This window comes from Saimiri boliviensis, chromosome 14 (genome assembly GCF_048565385.1).
Source record: "Saimiri boliviensis isolate mSaiBol1 chromosome 14, mSaiBol1.pri, whole genome shotgun sequence".
NCBI lineage: Eukaryota > Metazoa > Chordata > Mammalia > Primates > Cebidae > Saimiri > Saimiri boliviensis.
The window spans coordinates 59,608,167-59,621,840 of NC_133462.1; the positions used below are offsets into that span (position 1 = coordinate 59,608,167).

A 13,674-nucleotide genomic window follows, 5' to 3' on the forward strand; every position below is an offset into this window, starting at 1 on the left:
GTCATTATTTTCAGAAATTCTAGGCTTTCATTGGTGCTGTGTCCATCAGAACACAGCCCAGAAATTCTCTGCAGCCTTAAAAAGCACCTTTCCAACAGCATTTCCTTTATCTGCCCCTCACATCTGGGCATCCTGGACTCCAGGCAGGTCACAGCCATGAGTAAGATTTACTTCCTAAGGGGAAGCAGGAGTCATGTCTAGCCATGTCTAACCTCCAAGCTTGTATTTGCAAGCCCACACCACCCACCTATAATGCCCTCTTTTGGCATTTGCTCAAGCTGCACAACTTGGTCAGGAAATTTGAGGGGAGAGGTGTTCTGGTTAATGATGAGTTACCATATAGGTATATTCCAAAGATTAAATTAAAAGTCACTGCAGTAACTAATATTCTGAACAATATTTAATCTCTGATGCTTCAGAAGATACTTTGAGATCCTGAAGGACCTTAGGGTTGAGTCTTTGATAGTGACTATGAGTCCTTAGGGTGCTGTGTGGCTGTACAACAGCACTGGCTAAGGAGAGGTGGCAGCAGGCAGTGAGGGTAAGAACCTCAGCTCTTTCCCTAAATGGCAGGCTGACCTGGGGTGAGTCACTTCCCCTCCCCAGCAGCACTGGATCGGAGCTTCTGAGGTGCCTCTTACCTCTGATATTCTACTAAGACTGGCAGAGGATGTATTGTGTAAGATTTCCATCATTGGAACTGAGAAAAATTTAAAACTACCTGCATCAACACAGAGAAGATCTGAAACAGTTCTTGGGTGTTTATAAAGCCCATGGGTTGGGTTCCCATCTCAATGTTGGCCCAGCCCTGGGGTCTGTGCAGGCTGAGATAGGGAGCAGGAAAGCAGGAAGAACAGGAGTAGCAGAGTCAGGGACCACAGCACAGTTTGTAACTGAGTTTATCAAGCCTGTGGAGAAGGACTCTCCCTGGTGGAGGTAGTGGCATGAGTATGTGGTCACTTATCCTGCCTTCTCAGATCAACAGGAGCTGTTCTGCTCTCAGTCAGCCCAGAGCTTGGGTTACGGGGATGTGTCCTGTCTTTGGGACTGGTGATACTGAGAAGGCAGTGGGTGAAGAGATAATGAGCCAGCTCCTCTTAGCCTAGGCCTTGTCCAGAAGGCTGGATCTGAGAGAGAGAGAGATCTGGCAAGGTATGAGCCAGTCTCCATCCACTGTAGGGATTCCAGGAGGCCTGCATTTCATGTGAGCCTGCATTTGCTGGCTGTAACTTTTGTTCAAGTCACTGACATGTCCATTGTCTCATTTGACTTTTCTTCTCAGGCATGGCCATCCCCTCCACTCAGCTCTGGCTAGGCTTGACTCTACCCAATGTAAGAAAACCTCAAACAAGAGCAAAATTCTGAACAATGACTCATTGTGTTACATAAATAGCTTCAGTGATGTATCCCGCTCCCCATCCCCCGCCCACCCACCCCCCCAACACACACCCTCTTGTGAAGATCACCTTCGGAATGATCCATGTGGGCACTCAATGGCACAACACTCTGAATATAAATGTATGCTAGGATTCAAATCTCTCCCTCCTGTTCATCTCGAGCAGAGAGCATCTGAGAGAACCCTACCCTGCCCAAGCCCTGAATTATGCGATGGCAAAGGCTCCCATGTGGAGCCTACGTCTCTTCTTGTTCAGCCAGGTCAGGGGCAGTGCTGGCAGTGCTGGTGGCAGAGTCTACTCTTTCAACAGTCCCAGCTTCTTCAGGGCCTCCCTTCTGTGTTCACTGGGGACACCCTTTGGGGAGATCTTGACACTGACACAGGGGGGCCGAGGAAGCTTGTCACGGCTCTGTCCTTGGTAGGACAGGTGCTTGGAGCTCTGCTCCTGCTCCAGGTCAGCCAGCTTGCCTACCTGGATACCTGCAAAGTCTTTCCCTGTGCCCAAGGAGGCCGGGCGGGGCCGAGAATTACGCAAGATGCTGGGAGAGATCTTGTCCAAGACAGAGCCCTTTCCCAGAGAAGTGCTGGTTTTGGGGCTGGTGTCTTTCTCAGCTGAGAGGTAGCTGCTCAGCCCCACGCCTGAGCGTTCCAGAGTGTTGGACTTGAAGTTCATCTGTCTCAGGCCAGGGATGTTGCTCTCCTGGAGAGTCAGCCCAGAGTCAGGCTTTGGTGGAGTCAGGGGACTATTTGCCCTTGGGGCCTTAGGGATAGGAATTGGCACGGATTTGGTAGCTGCAACATTGCCTGGAGCTGGAGACTTCACTGGCAAAGGTCCCTGAGCTGGAGCTGGAGCCGGAGCTCGAGCCAGAGGCTTCCCTGCAGCAGGAATAGCCGCTGCGGCCTGCGCTGGTGCTGGGGATGGACGCTGGGCACGTGTCTCCTTGAGTCTAATGGAGCTGGTGGGCTTACTTAAGTGGTGTCCAGGCTCATCTTGGTCCTGGGGAAGCCCCAGCTTCTCCAGGGCTTCTCTACGTGCTTTCCTCTGCTCTTGCAGTGAAGAGGAGGAGGAGACCAGGCCAGAATCTCCAGGGGCAGCCTCAGTGTGGCGGGATAGCCAGTGCTGGGGATCACTGTGGAAACTGCTTCGGCTGCTCTTCAGAACAATATTAGGTGGCAGCTTCCGGGGCTTAGGGGCTGTGAGGGGAGCCAGTCGGGTGTTTGGGTCCTCCCCTGATGGGAGGGGAGCATCTTCAGCTCTTACATTCTGAGGCAACACTGCAGGAGGAGGCCGGGGTTGTTGTGTGCACCCGGTTGAGCCTGTTTCCTTGGCTTTTTGGGACATGGCCTTTGAAGCAGTCTGCTCTCTCTCCTGGGAGCTGGATGGTGTGTGGAGCTGGGGTGTGTGGCCCTGCTGTCCTGGCCCCTCGGGCAGGCTGGCTTCCCGACACTGCTCTGGCTGGGTGTCCCGGAAAGCTTCTGGTGGGGGGATGAGCACCACGTCCAAGTCAAGGGCAGCCTCCCGGGGGCTGGCAGGTGCCTGGCTGGGTTCGCTGCTCTGGCTGACCTGCTCTTTCTCAAGCTCTGGCACAAGCCTCACGGGTTCTCCAGGGGTGCGTCTGTTAGCCTGGGTGGTGCTTTTCCTGAAGTTCTGGCTTCTGGCAATGTGGATATTCCTGGGGAGGCTATAGGAGCCAGATCTGAGGCCCAGGCCCTGCGGCTCGGGAGGATGGGATGAGATGGACTCTGTCACTGTCTTTGGCGCTGGTCCTTGCTGAGTGATGATCTCCTCTGGACCTCCTGTGAAGATCAGAAAGAACATAAAAGAGTGGATAGAGGTGAGGGCGCTGCTGCAGAGGGGAAAGCAATTATTTCCTGAACTCTGATCCCAAACTAACAATGAATGGGTTTTATTTTGTTTCATTTTTACAGGAGCAGAACTTTTGTCTGGATATCATTTAGATTAATAGATTAGTAATAGCAGATCTGGGGACAGGCGCAGTGTCTCATGCCTGTAATCCCAGCATTTTGGGAGGCCAAAGCAAGTGGATCATTTGAGCCCGAGAGTTCGAGACCAACCAGGGCACCATAAGAGACCCCATTTCTACAAATAATAATAGCAGATTCTTTTTGACTGAGAATTAATTTTCCATAATGGGTGGCAAGAGAGTGACCCCTGATGGCTCTAAGTTCCTGACTTGTTCTCTCCTCAGGCTTCTACAGAGGCACCAGAGTTGGGGATAAATTTGGGACAGCTCCTTCTACCTATCTTGGGGCTCCAGATAACTGAGCCCAACGGAAGCCTATGAATAAATGATTTGCTCTTGATTCAACCAGGCTTCTGCCTTCTTCTACTTTCATTTTCCATGAGCACTGGATGATTCTGTAATAGTCACAGTGTCCCCACACCAGAAAGTGACTTCTTTCCTTCCAGTGAGCTAGGCAGGTGCATCAGGCCCACGGGGCCAGTGAATCAGTCTCAAGGAGCCGAAAAGTCCTATGTCTCCATTTACAGCTCTAGCTCCAGGGAGGATCTAACTGTTAATAAATATTTGCCAAATGAAACAACAAAAATCTGCAGCCCTCACAGGAGTAAAACGCTCCTCACACTCTGGGACATGTGGCCTCACACACACACATGACACAGTTGTGTGTTGTTCTGTTCCCCTTCTGCTGGGCCTGAACACCACTGGCTCTCCACGCTTTCTGACGAGGGCCTCAAAGTACTTCCCACTGCAGCTGGGGAGCCCTTCCCTCTCCTTATCTCTCCTACCCTTGTCCTCTGTGCCACCCAGATTAGTTCCCTAGACTGACTCAGTCTCTCCAGAGCCAACCACCCAGCCCTCCCTGACTGCCTCCCCCACCCCTGTGGTCATATCTCTTCAGAATTTTTCCACAGGAGAATGGGAGCTGGTCAACCCCCTTTCCCTTCCAGGGCTCTGATACTTCATAGAAAGACATAGGAAGCTGGCTTGCCAGCGGTCCCTCCTGCCCTCCAGGGACAAGGCTCTGTTTAGCCAGGAGAGTGGTGGGGAGTATGGCTACTCCTTCTTCTGCCTGTGACCCTTGGGGCAGAGGGCAAGCAAGGTAGAAAGTGGCCAGAGGGACATCTTGATTTCCTGGGTTTTGCTGGAGTTCTACTCCAGAGAGATCTGCCTTACCCTGGGGAGCGGGCTGGGTTATGGGCAGTGCTTGGAAACCTCTGGGAGCTGTGGCTGGCTCAGACTCCTCCGTGGACAGCCCGCTGTCAGCCTCTGTGTCCAGTGAGCCAATAGTCTCCTCCAGGAAGAGCAGACACTCCTTCTCTTCAGCGGACAGGAAGTCGTAGCTGCTATCACTCTGTGGCAGGGCGAGAACAGGGGAGGGAGAGAGAGCTGTGAGAAAGAGCTCCCTCCGCAGAAACTGGCGGGGCCTGAGAGCCACCCTGCGGAGGGGAAGGAATGCTGAAGAGCTGGAAACCTTTCCCTCCTGACACTCTGCAAACCGCTGGAGTTGCTTCCTGAAACTGTAGGCCCCAGGGAGGACAGAGACTGTCAGGGGACTGGCCCACCAGCACCCAGGTCCCGAGCTGGGGAGGCCCAAGGCCGGTGCCTTTCTTTGGCTCAGTCCTGGCTGGAATACTTAGGGGCACAGATGAGAAGCAGTCCCAAGTTCCAATTCCAATTCCTCTGTGCGGCCTTTGTCAAACATTTCACTTTGGGCATCTCTGATTTAGAGGTGCTCCAAATTAGAAGGGCAACATAACAATTTGACCTGAAACGTCAGTGATATTGCTTTTAACTTTTAAAAGTACTTCTGCATACTTGATCTGGTATGTGAAGGACAGAATGAGGAAAAACAGGAAAGGCAGCCAACTACAGGCTGCCAGGCCAATGGGAATGCGGCATGACTAGCCACAGATAAATGTACTAAGTGATTTATACTTGACTTTGAAATGCATTCCATTGGAGATTTTTTTCCACTTGTACATTTACTTTCTTGATGACATTTGGCTCTGGCTAGTGTTCAAATAAGTGTGCATTTCTAAAGCAAATATTAACTTAAAGGGGGAGGGCAAAGCAGCTTAGTATTAAATATTAAGTAGATCTTCAAGTAGATCATATTCATTATGAGAGAGTACACAGAGGTACCTGGAAGAAAACAGTAACAGTCATCTCAGGCAGTTACTATCTGTGCTGTACCAGGACAAGAAGGTTGGTGGAATTGCTCTTCCGCAGAGGAGGTTGAGGAGAAAACAAAAGAGCAAATTGGAATGTAAGAAATTTGGGCCGAGTCTCTTCTTGGCGTCTCCACCCCTTTTCCCAATATTTGGGACACTTCAGAGTTGTAGATTCTTCAGGCCCACCCAGATGGCCAGAGAAGATTTTGAGAAAGCTCTAAAAATATCCTGGAGAGAGTAGAGATGGTTGCAGAATAACTCTTTCTGTTGTCTCTGCCCCTTAAAGAGCCACCTGTCTGTTGACTGACTTACGCCTCCATGTGAAAGGAAGCCCCAAGTATAGCCCCTGGCAGCCCTGAAGCTGACTCCAAGTTTCTTGAAGAAAAAAATCTTTATTGTCCTCTTCCCCCTAAAATAGCCTTGCCAAGGATACGCTGACTCTGAGTTTCTCCTTCATGAATGATTCACTTTGAAAACTTTAATCCCTGTCGCATTCTGTGCCCAACGGTATGTGACCATTGCATTGGCTTCAGCCTAACAGACATAGAAAGTTGTCTCCACAGCCCCATTATCTAGGGTCAAAAAGAAATTTTGTGTGATTTCGTGCACTTTGGATTTGTGCGTGTCTGTTCCTTTCTCTACTCTATTTTTAAGTATCAAAATCCATTGATTGTCTTAGACACTCTTGACATTCAGTAGACACCCTTATAATCCTTAAATTTTCAGATACCTCCATAGGATATAAAGCAACAAAGCATAAATTCTCCAGAATTCTTATGTATGTGACAAGCATGAACAACAAGTGTTTGCATCTAGATGCAGGACAGATTTACTCTTTCACACCAGCCTTACAACAACTGAGATTTAAATTCATGCCCAGAAAAATTCCAGTTTATTAAATGCCACCCACAAGTAGCTAAACACAGTGACTTTGGAAGATTCTTAGTCTCTGCTCTGGAAAGGCTGTTTGTTCTCTACATAAAGGCATATACTAGGTGCTTTACCTGTCTCTCATTTACTCCCCACACATTGAATTAAGTGTAAACATTATCCCATTTGAGAACTGAGGAGACTAAAGCTTAGAGAAATTAAGTAATTTGCCCAAGGTCATACAGCTTATAAATAGAGAACTCAGATCTGTTTGGTTCCAGAACCTAGGCTCCTAATTACCTATTTTCTTTGATCTTTGTAATAGACTAAAGTAATGCCGCTCATTGCAGAGAACCGCAATAATCCACGTGCTACAAGAACCTACGTTCTGGTTTCCACCATGTCCTCAGATTACAGGCCTGATCTCTCTGCTCAACCCAATGCCAAGCCTAATGAAAATTGTGGGAAAAAGTCTCATTTGCCCAATTGCTGTCTAAGGTTATCCCATCTTATTCTCTCTAGAGCCAGGGCTGACTCAGGCAGAAAGCACCCACTGATGTTGTGATTCACTCCCCAATGAGGAAGATGAAAGAGAAGGTGCAGTGAGCCAGGATGGGTGGCAGGAAAGGACAGGACAGGGCAGGGCAGGGCAGGGCAGGGCAGGTGTGCAGAGAGCAGACTAGGTTGCAGGAGGGAGAGTATTACGTACAGATCCAGAGCGGGTGGAGGTGCTGCTCATCATGCTGTCACAGCTGCCGACACGGGTCACGGGTTCTGAGCCAGTCCCCGCTGGCCACAGCTCCCTCTCGGGCATCGCCTGAAACAAGGCGCAGGGATGGCAAAGGGGGCTCCCAGAGGGGAAGTGAGGGGAAGTGAACAATGTCCCAAGCCGGGCCTGAAAAGAGAAGAATCAAAGCCACATGTGAGCCAAGGCTTCGGCAAGGCTCTGCCCAGGCCCTGGGCGGCATGGCGGGAAGGACACCAAGCAAGCAGAGAGCTGGAAGGGGGCCGTGAATAGCCACTGCCCGAGACCCCCAGCCTGCATGGAAGGACCCTGGAGCTGGCTCAAATACATGCAGAAGGACGGACTTAGGTGGTAGAGAGGCAGTCTAGTCAGAGAGAAACTTCTACTACTTCTCTTACATTTTTCTCTGAACCAGGGAACTTAACCTACATTTTCATTACTATAAGCAATATATATTACAGGGGTTAATAGCTTAGGTTCTGGAGTTAGTTGGGTCTGTGCTCAAATCCCAGTTTAGCCATTTACCGTTATGTGACTTGAGGCAAATTACTCTGGGTCTGTTTTTCCACGTTAAATAAGGTTAGTATAAGGATTACATGAAAGAACAATTAGCACAGTTTAGTTGGTAGTAAATACCCTAACACCTCATGGGTCCATAGTTAACTGTTACTGTTCTTGTAACAAGAAAAAGACAAGATCCATCCGGGATCAAACTAAATTGAAACAAGAGAAACAAGAGCTAGAAAAGAAGGATTCTGGTTTAATCGAAGACTGTTGGCTTGAGCGAAGAAACAGGTCCCGTAATAATACCTATCCCATGGGGTTATTGTGAGAACATAATACTCTATGTAAAACACTTTGCATAGTGTAAATTGTCATCTGCTCTCAAGTCAATATCATCAACATCATCACAACCACCACTGCTATGTCCATCTTTAGCTCCCTAGCCTGGAGGCATAAATAGGGCACCTGCAGTGGTTGACACAAACGTATTTTCTTTCTAGCACATTTCTTTCTTTCTAGTGCCTCTGTTGTTGCACATGTCCCCAATGAGATTCCGTAGCCTGTGCCAAATGAACAAGAGAAATGTCCCATGTAGCTTCCTCCCAACTCCAATTCCTTACGGAAAGAAAGTTTCAAGGTAATCGTCAACAATAGTAGTAGCAAAGGAAGGCAGTGCCATCTTCCCTCTGAAAGTCCCAAGGATTTTTATGTGTCTGCTTGTGGGAAACACTCCAATGAACACAGGAGGCCAGAGGTGAGTGCCCTATGTTAAAATGAAATTCTCAAAGAATTAAGATAAAAAGACCGTTCCAAGATCAGATAGAGAGGTGGAGGAGAGCCAGAATTAGAATAAAGTTTGTCTTATTCTAAATCCATATTTTCCCTATAATGCCATCCTACATTTTCTTTCATCCTTCCTACCCTCCAAATACTAGGTAAAAAGTTTTAGAAGAAAACGTGATCTGTCGGAGATCGGGAGGCTTGGGGTTTGGATGTGAGGGCAGATGTTCTCTTGGCCTTTGTTAATAATCACTTCCAATGCCAAAGTCAGGTTCGGGCTGGGTTGGGTATCAGCCTTCCAACCCTATAGAGCTAGCAAGTATGGAGCCCCATGGAGCTCCTCTTCTGCTTGGGAGGAGTCTCTCAAGAGGGGCAGGTTAGGGGGCAGGATATTGGGGGGGAAAAAAGGAAAGATCTAGCAAGCCAGACATCTGGTTCACAGGGGTCCAGATCCTCCTAGAAGATATGGAGGGGATTGGAGGGGCAGTGACAGCAAAGAAGCCCAGTGATCAATAAACATGGGGTGAGGCAGTTCTTAGGGTTTCTTCTTGAGGTTAGCTTCCTAATAACCATAAGAAACAGGAACGTGATTCTCATGTGGATGAAGTTCAGTCATCTCAGCTACCCACTCCATGAATGATGGCCAAGTTCAGGGAGGATTAACCCATTCCTAACATTCTATAGGGTTGAGGCCACTATAGCAAAGGAGATCTATCTCTGTGAGTTTAGGCACACAGGAAACACTCAAAAAATGCTGAATGAATGAACTTGTCGTCTGTTCTAGGGTCTATTGGGTTGAACTTTTGGAAGCCTTCCTCTTGGTTTCTAACCTATTACTGTGAGTTTTTTCTTAAATATTTAATTTCCCAGATAATACATGGCTCAGTGGAATTTGGGCAATGTTTTCAGTTAAACTAACATTATGAGCACCTAATAATAGGTACTGGTGGTATAAAACTGTGTAAGACAAAGGCATTGTTGTCAAAAAGTCAGCGTAGATCTAAGGGTCTAGTTTTTGGGCTCCAATTTTCTTCTCTGTAAAAATCAGGGCATAAATATTTAAAGTGACACTGTAATTAACATAATATTCTCTATGAATGGGTGAGCAGATGCTGCCTCTTACTTTCAGAGAAAATTACTACCCTTGTGCTTCCAAGTATGCTTTAGACTTTACGTAGGTTTTCTAGCCTCTCTTTCCTACCAGAATCTAGGATGTCTTGGGAGGCCAAGGTGGGTGGATCATGAGGTCACGAGTTCAAGACCAGCTCGGCCAACATGGTGAAACCTCATCTCTACTAAAAATACAAAAATTAGCCAGGTGTGGTGGCCCATGCCTGTAATCTCAGCTACTCAGGAGGCTGAGGCAGAAGAATTGCTTGAACCCAGGAGGCAGAGATTGCAGTGAGCCAAGATCGCGCCATTGCACTCCAACATGGGCAACGGAACAAGACTCTGTCTCAAAAAAAAAAAAAAAAAAAAAAAAAAAAAAGAATCTAAGATGTATTCAAGTAGCTGGAAGAGATAAAAGCAGTAGGAAAAGCACTGCTTCACAAGAACACAGCATGCCATAGTTTGCAAAATGCTCTCACATATGCTAATTAGATCTTCAGCGTTAACTGGAAACATAGGCAGGACATGACGTTTTCTTCATTTTACAGATGAGAAAGTTAGAGCTCTTATCACTACCCCTTCCTAAGGGAAACAGTGAATGACCTAGATCTGAATATACAGGGCAATCCTCCAGACGGCATCTCAGGGACTATCTGGATGCAAGAGGGGCATGCCCCTGAGAATGCTTGCTAGCCACCTCTGACTAAAATACTAAAAGCCTTAAGAACCCCTTCTCCTACTGCTTCATACTTTAAACCCTAAAAATTATCTGCTTCAGCTTTATACTTCCAGCCCAGTGTATTACCTCAACAGCAGATATTTCTACAGTAAAGAAATGACACCAACTGCCAAGGAAGATCATGTCTTTAGGAATTACATAATCCCAGCAGAGAGGAATCTGAACCAGAAACCAAAGCTGAGTGAGGCACTGTCACCTCATCTCCACACCTAGTTTTCTGACCTAAAGAATCTGAAAGGTTAAAAAAAATGCTGCATTTCCTTTTACCGACTTTATAACCTTGAACCTTGGGGGCTATTTTAAGGCAGTCATTGAAACCCTGATAAGAAGCCTGAGAAACAAGCAAAGCACTCAAGGTGAGAGTTTAGTGTCTTTTAACCCTTGACCTCTCTGGGGACTTAAAGGGAGGAGGGAATGGGTTAAGAAATATGCAGCGCCTATAATCAGGGCCACCCATCCAAAGACACATTAAATATTAACTACTCCACTGACTAAAATACTCAATACTGCCAAGCCCAGGAAGAGAGGAAATAAAGGTGAAGTTCTGGCATCTGGAGAGGGTGTAGTGGGGAGAGGGCTCCAGCCCCATCCCAGGTTGGCTTGTCTGCACATTCTCATCAGATCCAGGTCCCTCTCATCCTTCGCCTCCCAGGAGCTCACTCACATGCCCTCCAAGAGCTCTACTTCTCTGCCTACTAGTCAGAGAGATTTTCTGCTTCTCAATCCAGGTCTCTGCTTCTTGCTGACTACCCAGAAATGTGGCTTAGGCTGGAAAATATCCTAAGAAAAATATCAGAAAGACTAAAATTTGCACTGTTATCTGTCTCCATGATCACATGGGCAAGTTTCTATGTGTGATTAGGCAACATTATCATCTTTTCTTTCACCAGTGGGTTTGAGGGAAGGAGAACATAGAATACCCTCTGCATAGAAGAGCTTTATTAGACACTGTGGGCGCTCTTTATTTTTAAGTTCACCATCTAGGGCAGCCCTCAGTCAGTGAGTGTGGGCTGTTGGCTCTGTGGTGTGAGGTAAGCTCAAGTCTGAATCTCCAGTTGCCAAGACTGGAAAACCATTATATTTTCACTCAGGGCTGTGTGTGCCAGGCCCTGGAGCTGGCACTGAGGTCTTCCCACTTCCCTCTTCTCTGCAGCAGGAGGAAAAGAGTCAATGTTAGGGACCAAAGCGTTAACCCCCCACAGGTCAGATAATGGAGAAGCAACTTGCTACTCTGAGGCGACTCCTACATCTGCCTTCCTTAGCAGGTAAATCTGCCACACAAACTGCCAACTGGGACACCTGCAGGAAAACAAATCAAAGCCACCACTCTGGTCTGCTTCTCTCTCTGTGGACGCTGCCACACTACCTTGGCCTGAGCCCCACTTGGAACTCTAACTAGACTTCACATGCAGCCACAAAATATTCATGTGGGCGAGGCCAGGCACAGCCGGGGAGTTTTCTGTTTGCCAGACTCTGTACCTATTAACAGGCAAAGTCAGAAAGTTAATTGAGTAGAACCCAAATAAACTTGACTTTGCAGCTAAATTATCCGTGAGTTTTCCAAAGATGAGCTGGTAGCTGGAGTTGAAATTTTCCTCACATGCCCAAACCTCATATCCCCTTACAAACAACCTAGTACAGCTCACGATTAACACACCTGTCCACAGAGAGCTCCATTGTCAAGCATGATCGAACACACACACACACACACACACACACACACACACACACACTCACACACACACACTGCACCCATTATTTAAATAAAGATCAACACAGAGCTGACAAAGTCACGAGAGAATTTCCTGTTGCAAACGCAATGGAAAACCAAAATACTCTCCCCCATTTTGACTCCCTCTATTTCAACTTTTCTTTTCCAAAATCACAACTCAATTTCAATTGTTTAGAGATGGAAATTTCCAAAACAAATCTATTTTCTTTTCCTTGTCATTTGCACAATATGCCTATCCAACCTAAATAGGCAAATGAAAAAGAAAGATGCCTCCCAGCCCTGGTCTCCATGAAAATGCTACAATCTCAAGTCACTACCACCTGATCTGATCCCAGAAAGGACACAGAGAACTGAGGAACTCTAGAGGACAGCCCCCTAGCCGGGGTATAGAGGGACGCCTCTCCTCCCCTGTAGCTCTGATTTCCCATGAAACCCCTCCTCTTGCTGCAGGATAAGCAATAGTTGGTTAGTGATTAACTCACCTCCACTGGGTTGGGGACTGAAGAGAGGATAAGAAATATCCTTTTATTTCAAAGGGCAGAGACAGAGGCTGCTTCGTTGCCTCCTACTGTTTTCTTCTCCTTTTGACCTCCTCCTGACTTACCTAGACAGGTAAATGCTTCCTCTGTCCTGACCGTTCCCCACCCTGCCACTGACTCGGCCAATCCTAGCCTCCCTCCCTACCTCTCATTCCAGCTGTTTCCTCAGGGAGGGAATGGGAGGGGAATGAGCAGGGCGGTGCTGCTCCCACTTAGCCAATCATCTCCTGCCTTCCGCTTGCAGGTTTAGAGCTAATAAAGAGCTCTTTAAAAAAAGAGGCTGGAAGGAGGAGGAGCTGGTTTGGGCTGAGACTGGAAGGGCAGGTGACAGGGAGGGAGTAGGCAGACGTAGTAGATATATTTAATCTTGGTGTAAAGGAGCACAGACAGTCCTCTGGGCAGTGTGCTTCTCCACAGGTCTATGTGAAACAGGTTTTCCATCTAGAACTACCTTCTTCCACTTGGAGCTCAGTTTTCTCCTGAATTCTCTAAGCTAAATTCCTTTGTGGTCAGTTTCGAGGCTACCTTTTCTAGCTGTTGAAAGTCACTTTCTTTCCCAAGCCTACCATGAGCTCATAATCCTAGCAAGTCCATTCATATCTACTAAGGAGGGTATCCCAAGGATAGGGATGCTGTCGCTGGGCCACTCTCGTGCCAGTGCTTGCCAACTATCTCCTTGGCCTAATTTATTTCTGGGGAAAATAAAACCGTTCATCCCCTAAGAGGCCCCTAGCCTGATGAAAGAGCGACCAGACAGCTCGAAAGGAGAGAACATGCACTCCATTATTTGGGCCTCTGCTCTCTTTTAGCTGTTCACATGGAAGGTGGCAACACATATTATGAAATAAAAACAAAGTAAGCTACCAACCAGTTTAGCGACTCCTGTCTCCTTTCATGAACTGATAATTGGCACTCATAGGGAGAATAGAGTAGGTGGAAGGATCTACTGCTTTTGGGGAAGAAATCTCCCTCCAAGGACGGAGATCACTCTAACCAGATATGATTTTTGCCTGGAAGCTGATTTTTCCTGGAGGTAGGTTATCCTTGATGTCTATCAGCATTTGAGGTATTCCACTTACTAGCATTAAAAGGGTGAGAAGGAA

General features: G+C 47.5%; 1 protein-coding gene across 1 annotated transcript; it reads right to left on the bottom strand.

Moving 5' to 3' along the window:
* Positions 1-1,442: 1,442 nt before the first annotated feature.
* On the bottom strand, positions 1,443-12,725 carry C14H1orf116 (chromosome 14 C1orf116 homolog). Its single transcript, XM_003930427.4, has 4 exons — positions 12,515-12,725; positions 7,132-7,317; positions 4,555-4,732; positions 1,443-3,193 (listed from the first exon to the last, which is right to left on the bottom strand). The coding sequence occupies exons 2-4, from the start codon at positions 7,234-7,236 to the stop codon at positions 1,692-1,694; spliced, it is 1,785 nt and encodes a 594-aa protein (XP_003930476.2). The 5' UTR covers positions 7,237-7,317; positions 12,515-12,725; the 3' UTR covers positions 1,443-1,691.
* Positions 12,726-13,674: the final 949 nt, after the last annotated feature.

What these genes read in the sequence shown, in the direction of transcription:
- C14H1orf116 (XM_003930427.4), bottom strand. Translation starts at nt 7,236, where the DNA reads ATGCCCGAGAGGGAGCTGTGGCCAGCGGGGACTGGCTCAGAACCCGTG. An exon ending in CCTCCACCCGCTCTGGATCT is followed by an intron (nt 4,733 to 7,131) that starts GTACGTAATACT and finishes GCCCTGCCACAG; the next exon opens with AGTGATAGCAGCTACGACTT. An exon ending in AACCCAGCCCGCTCCCCAGG is followed by an intron (nt 3,194 to 4,554) that starts GTAAGGCAGATC and finishes TGATCTTCACAG; the next exon opens with GAGGTCCAGAGGAGATCATC.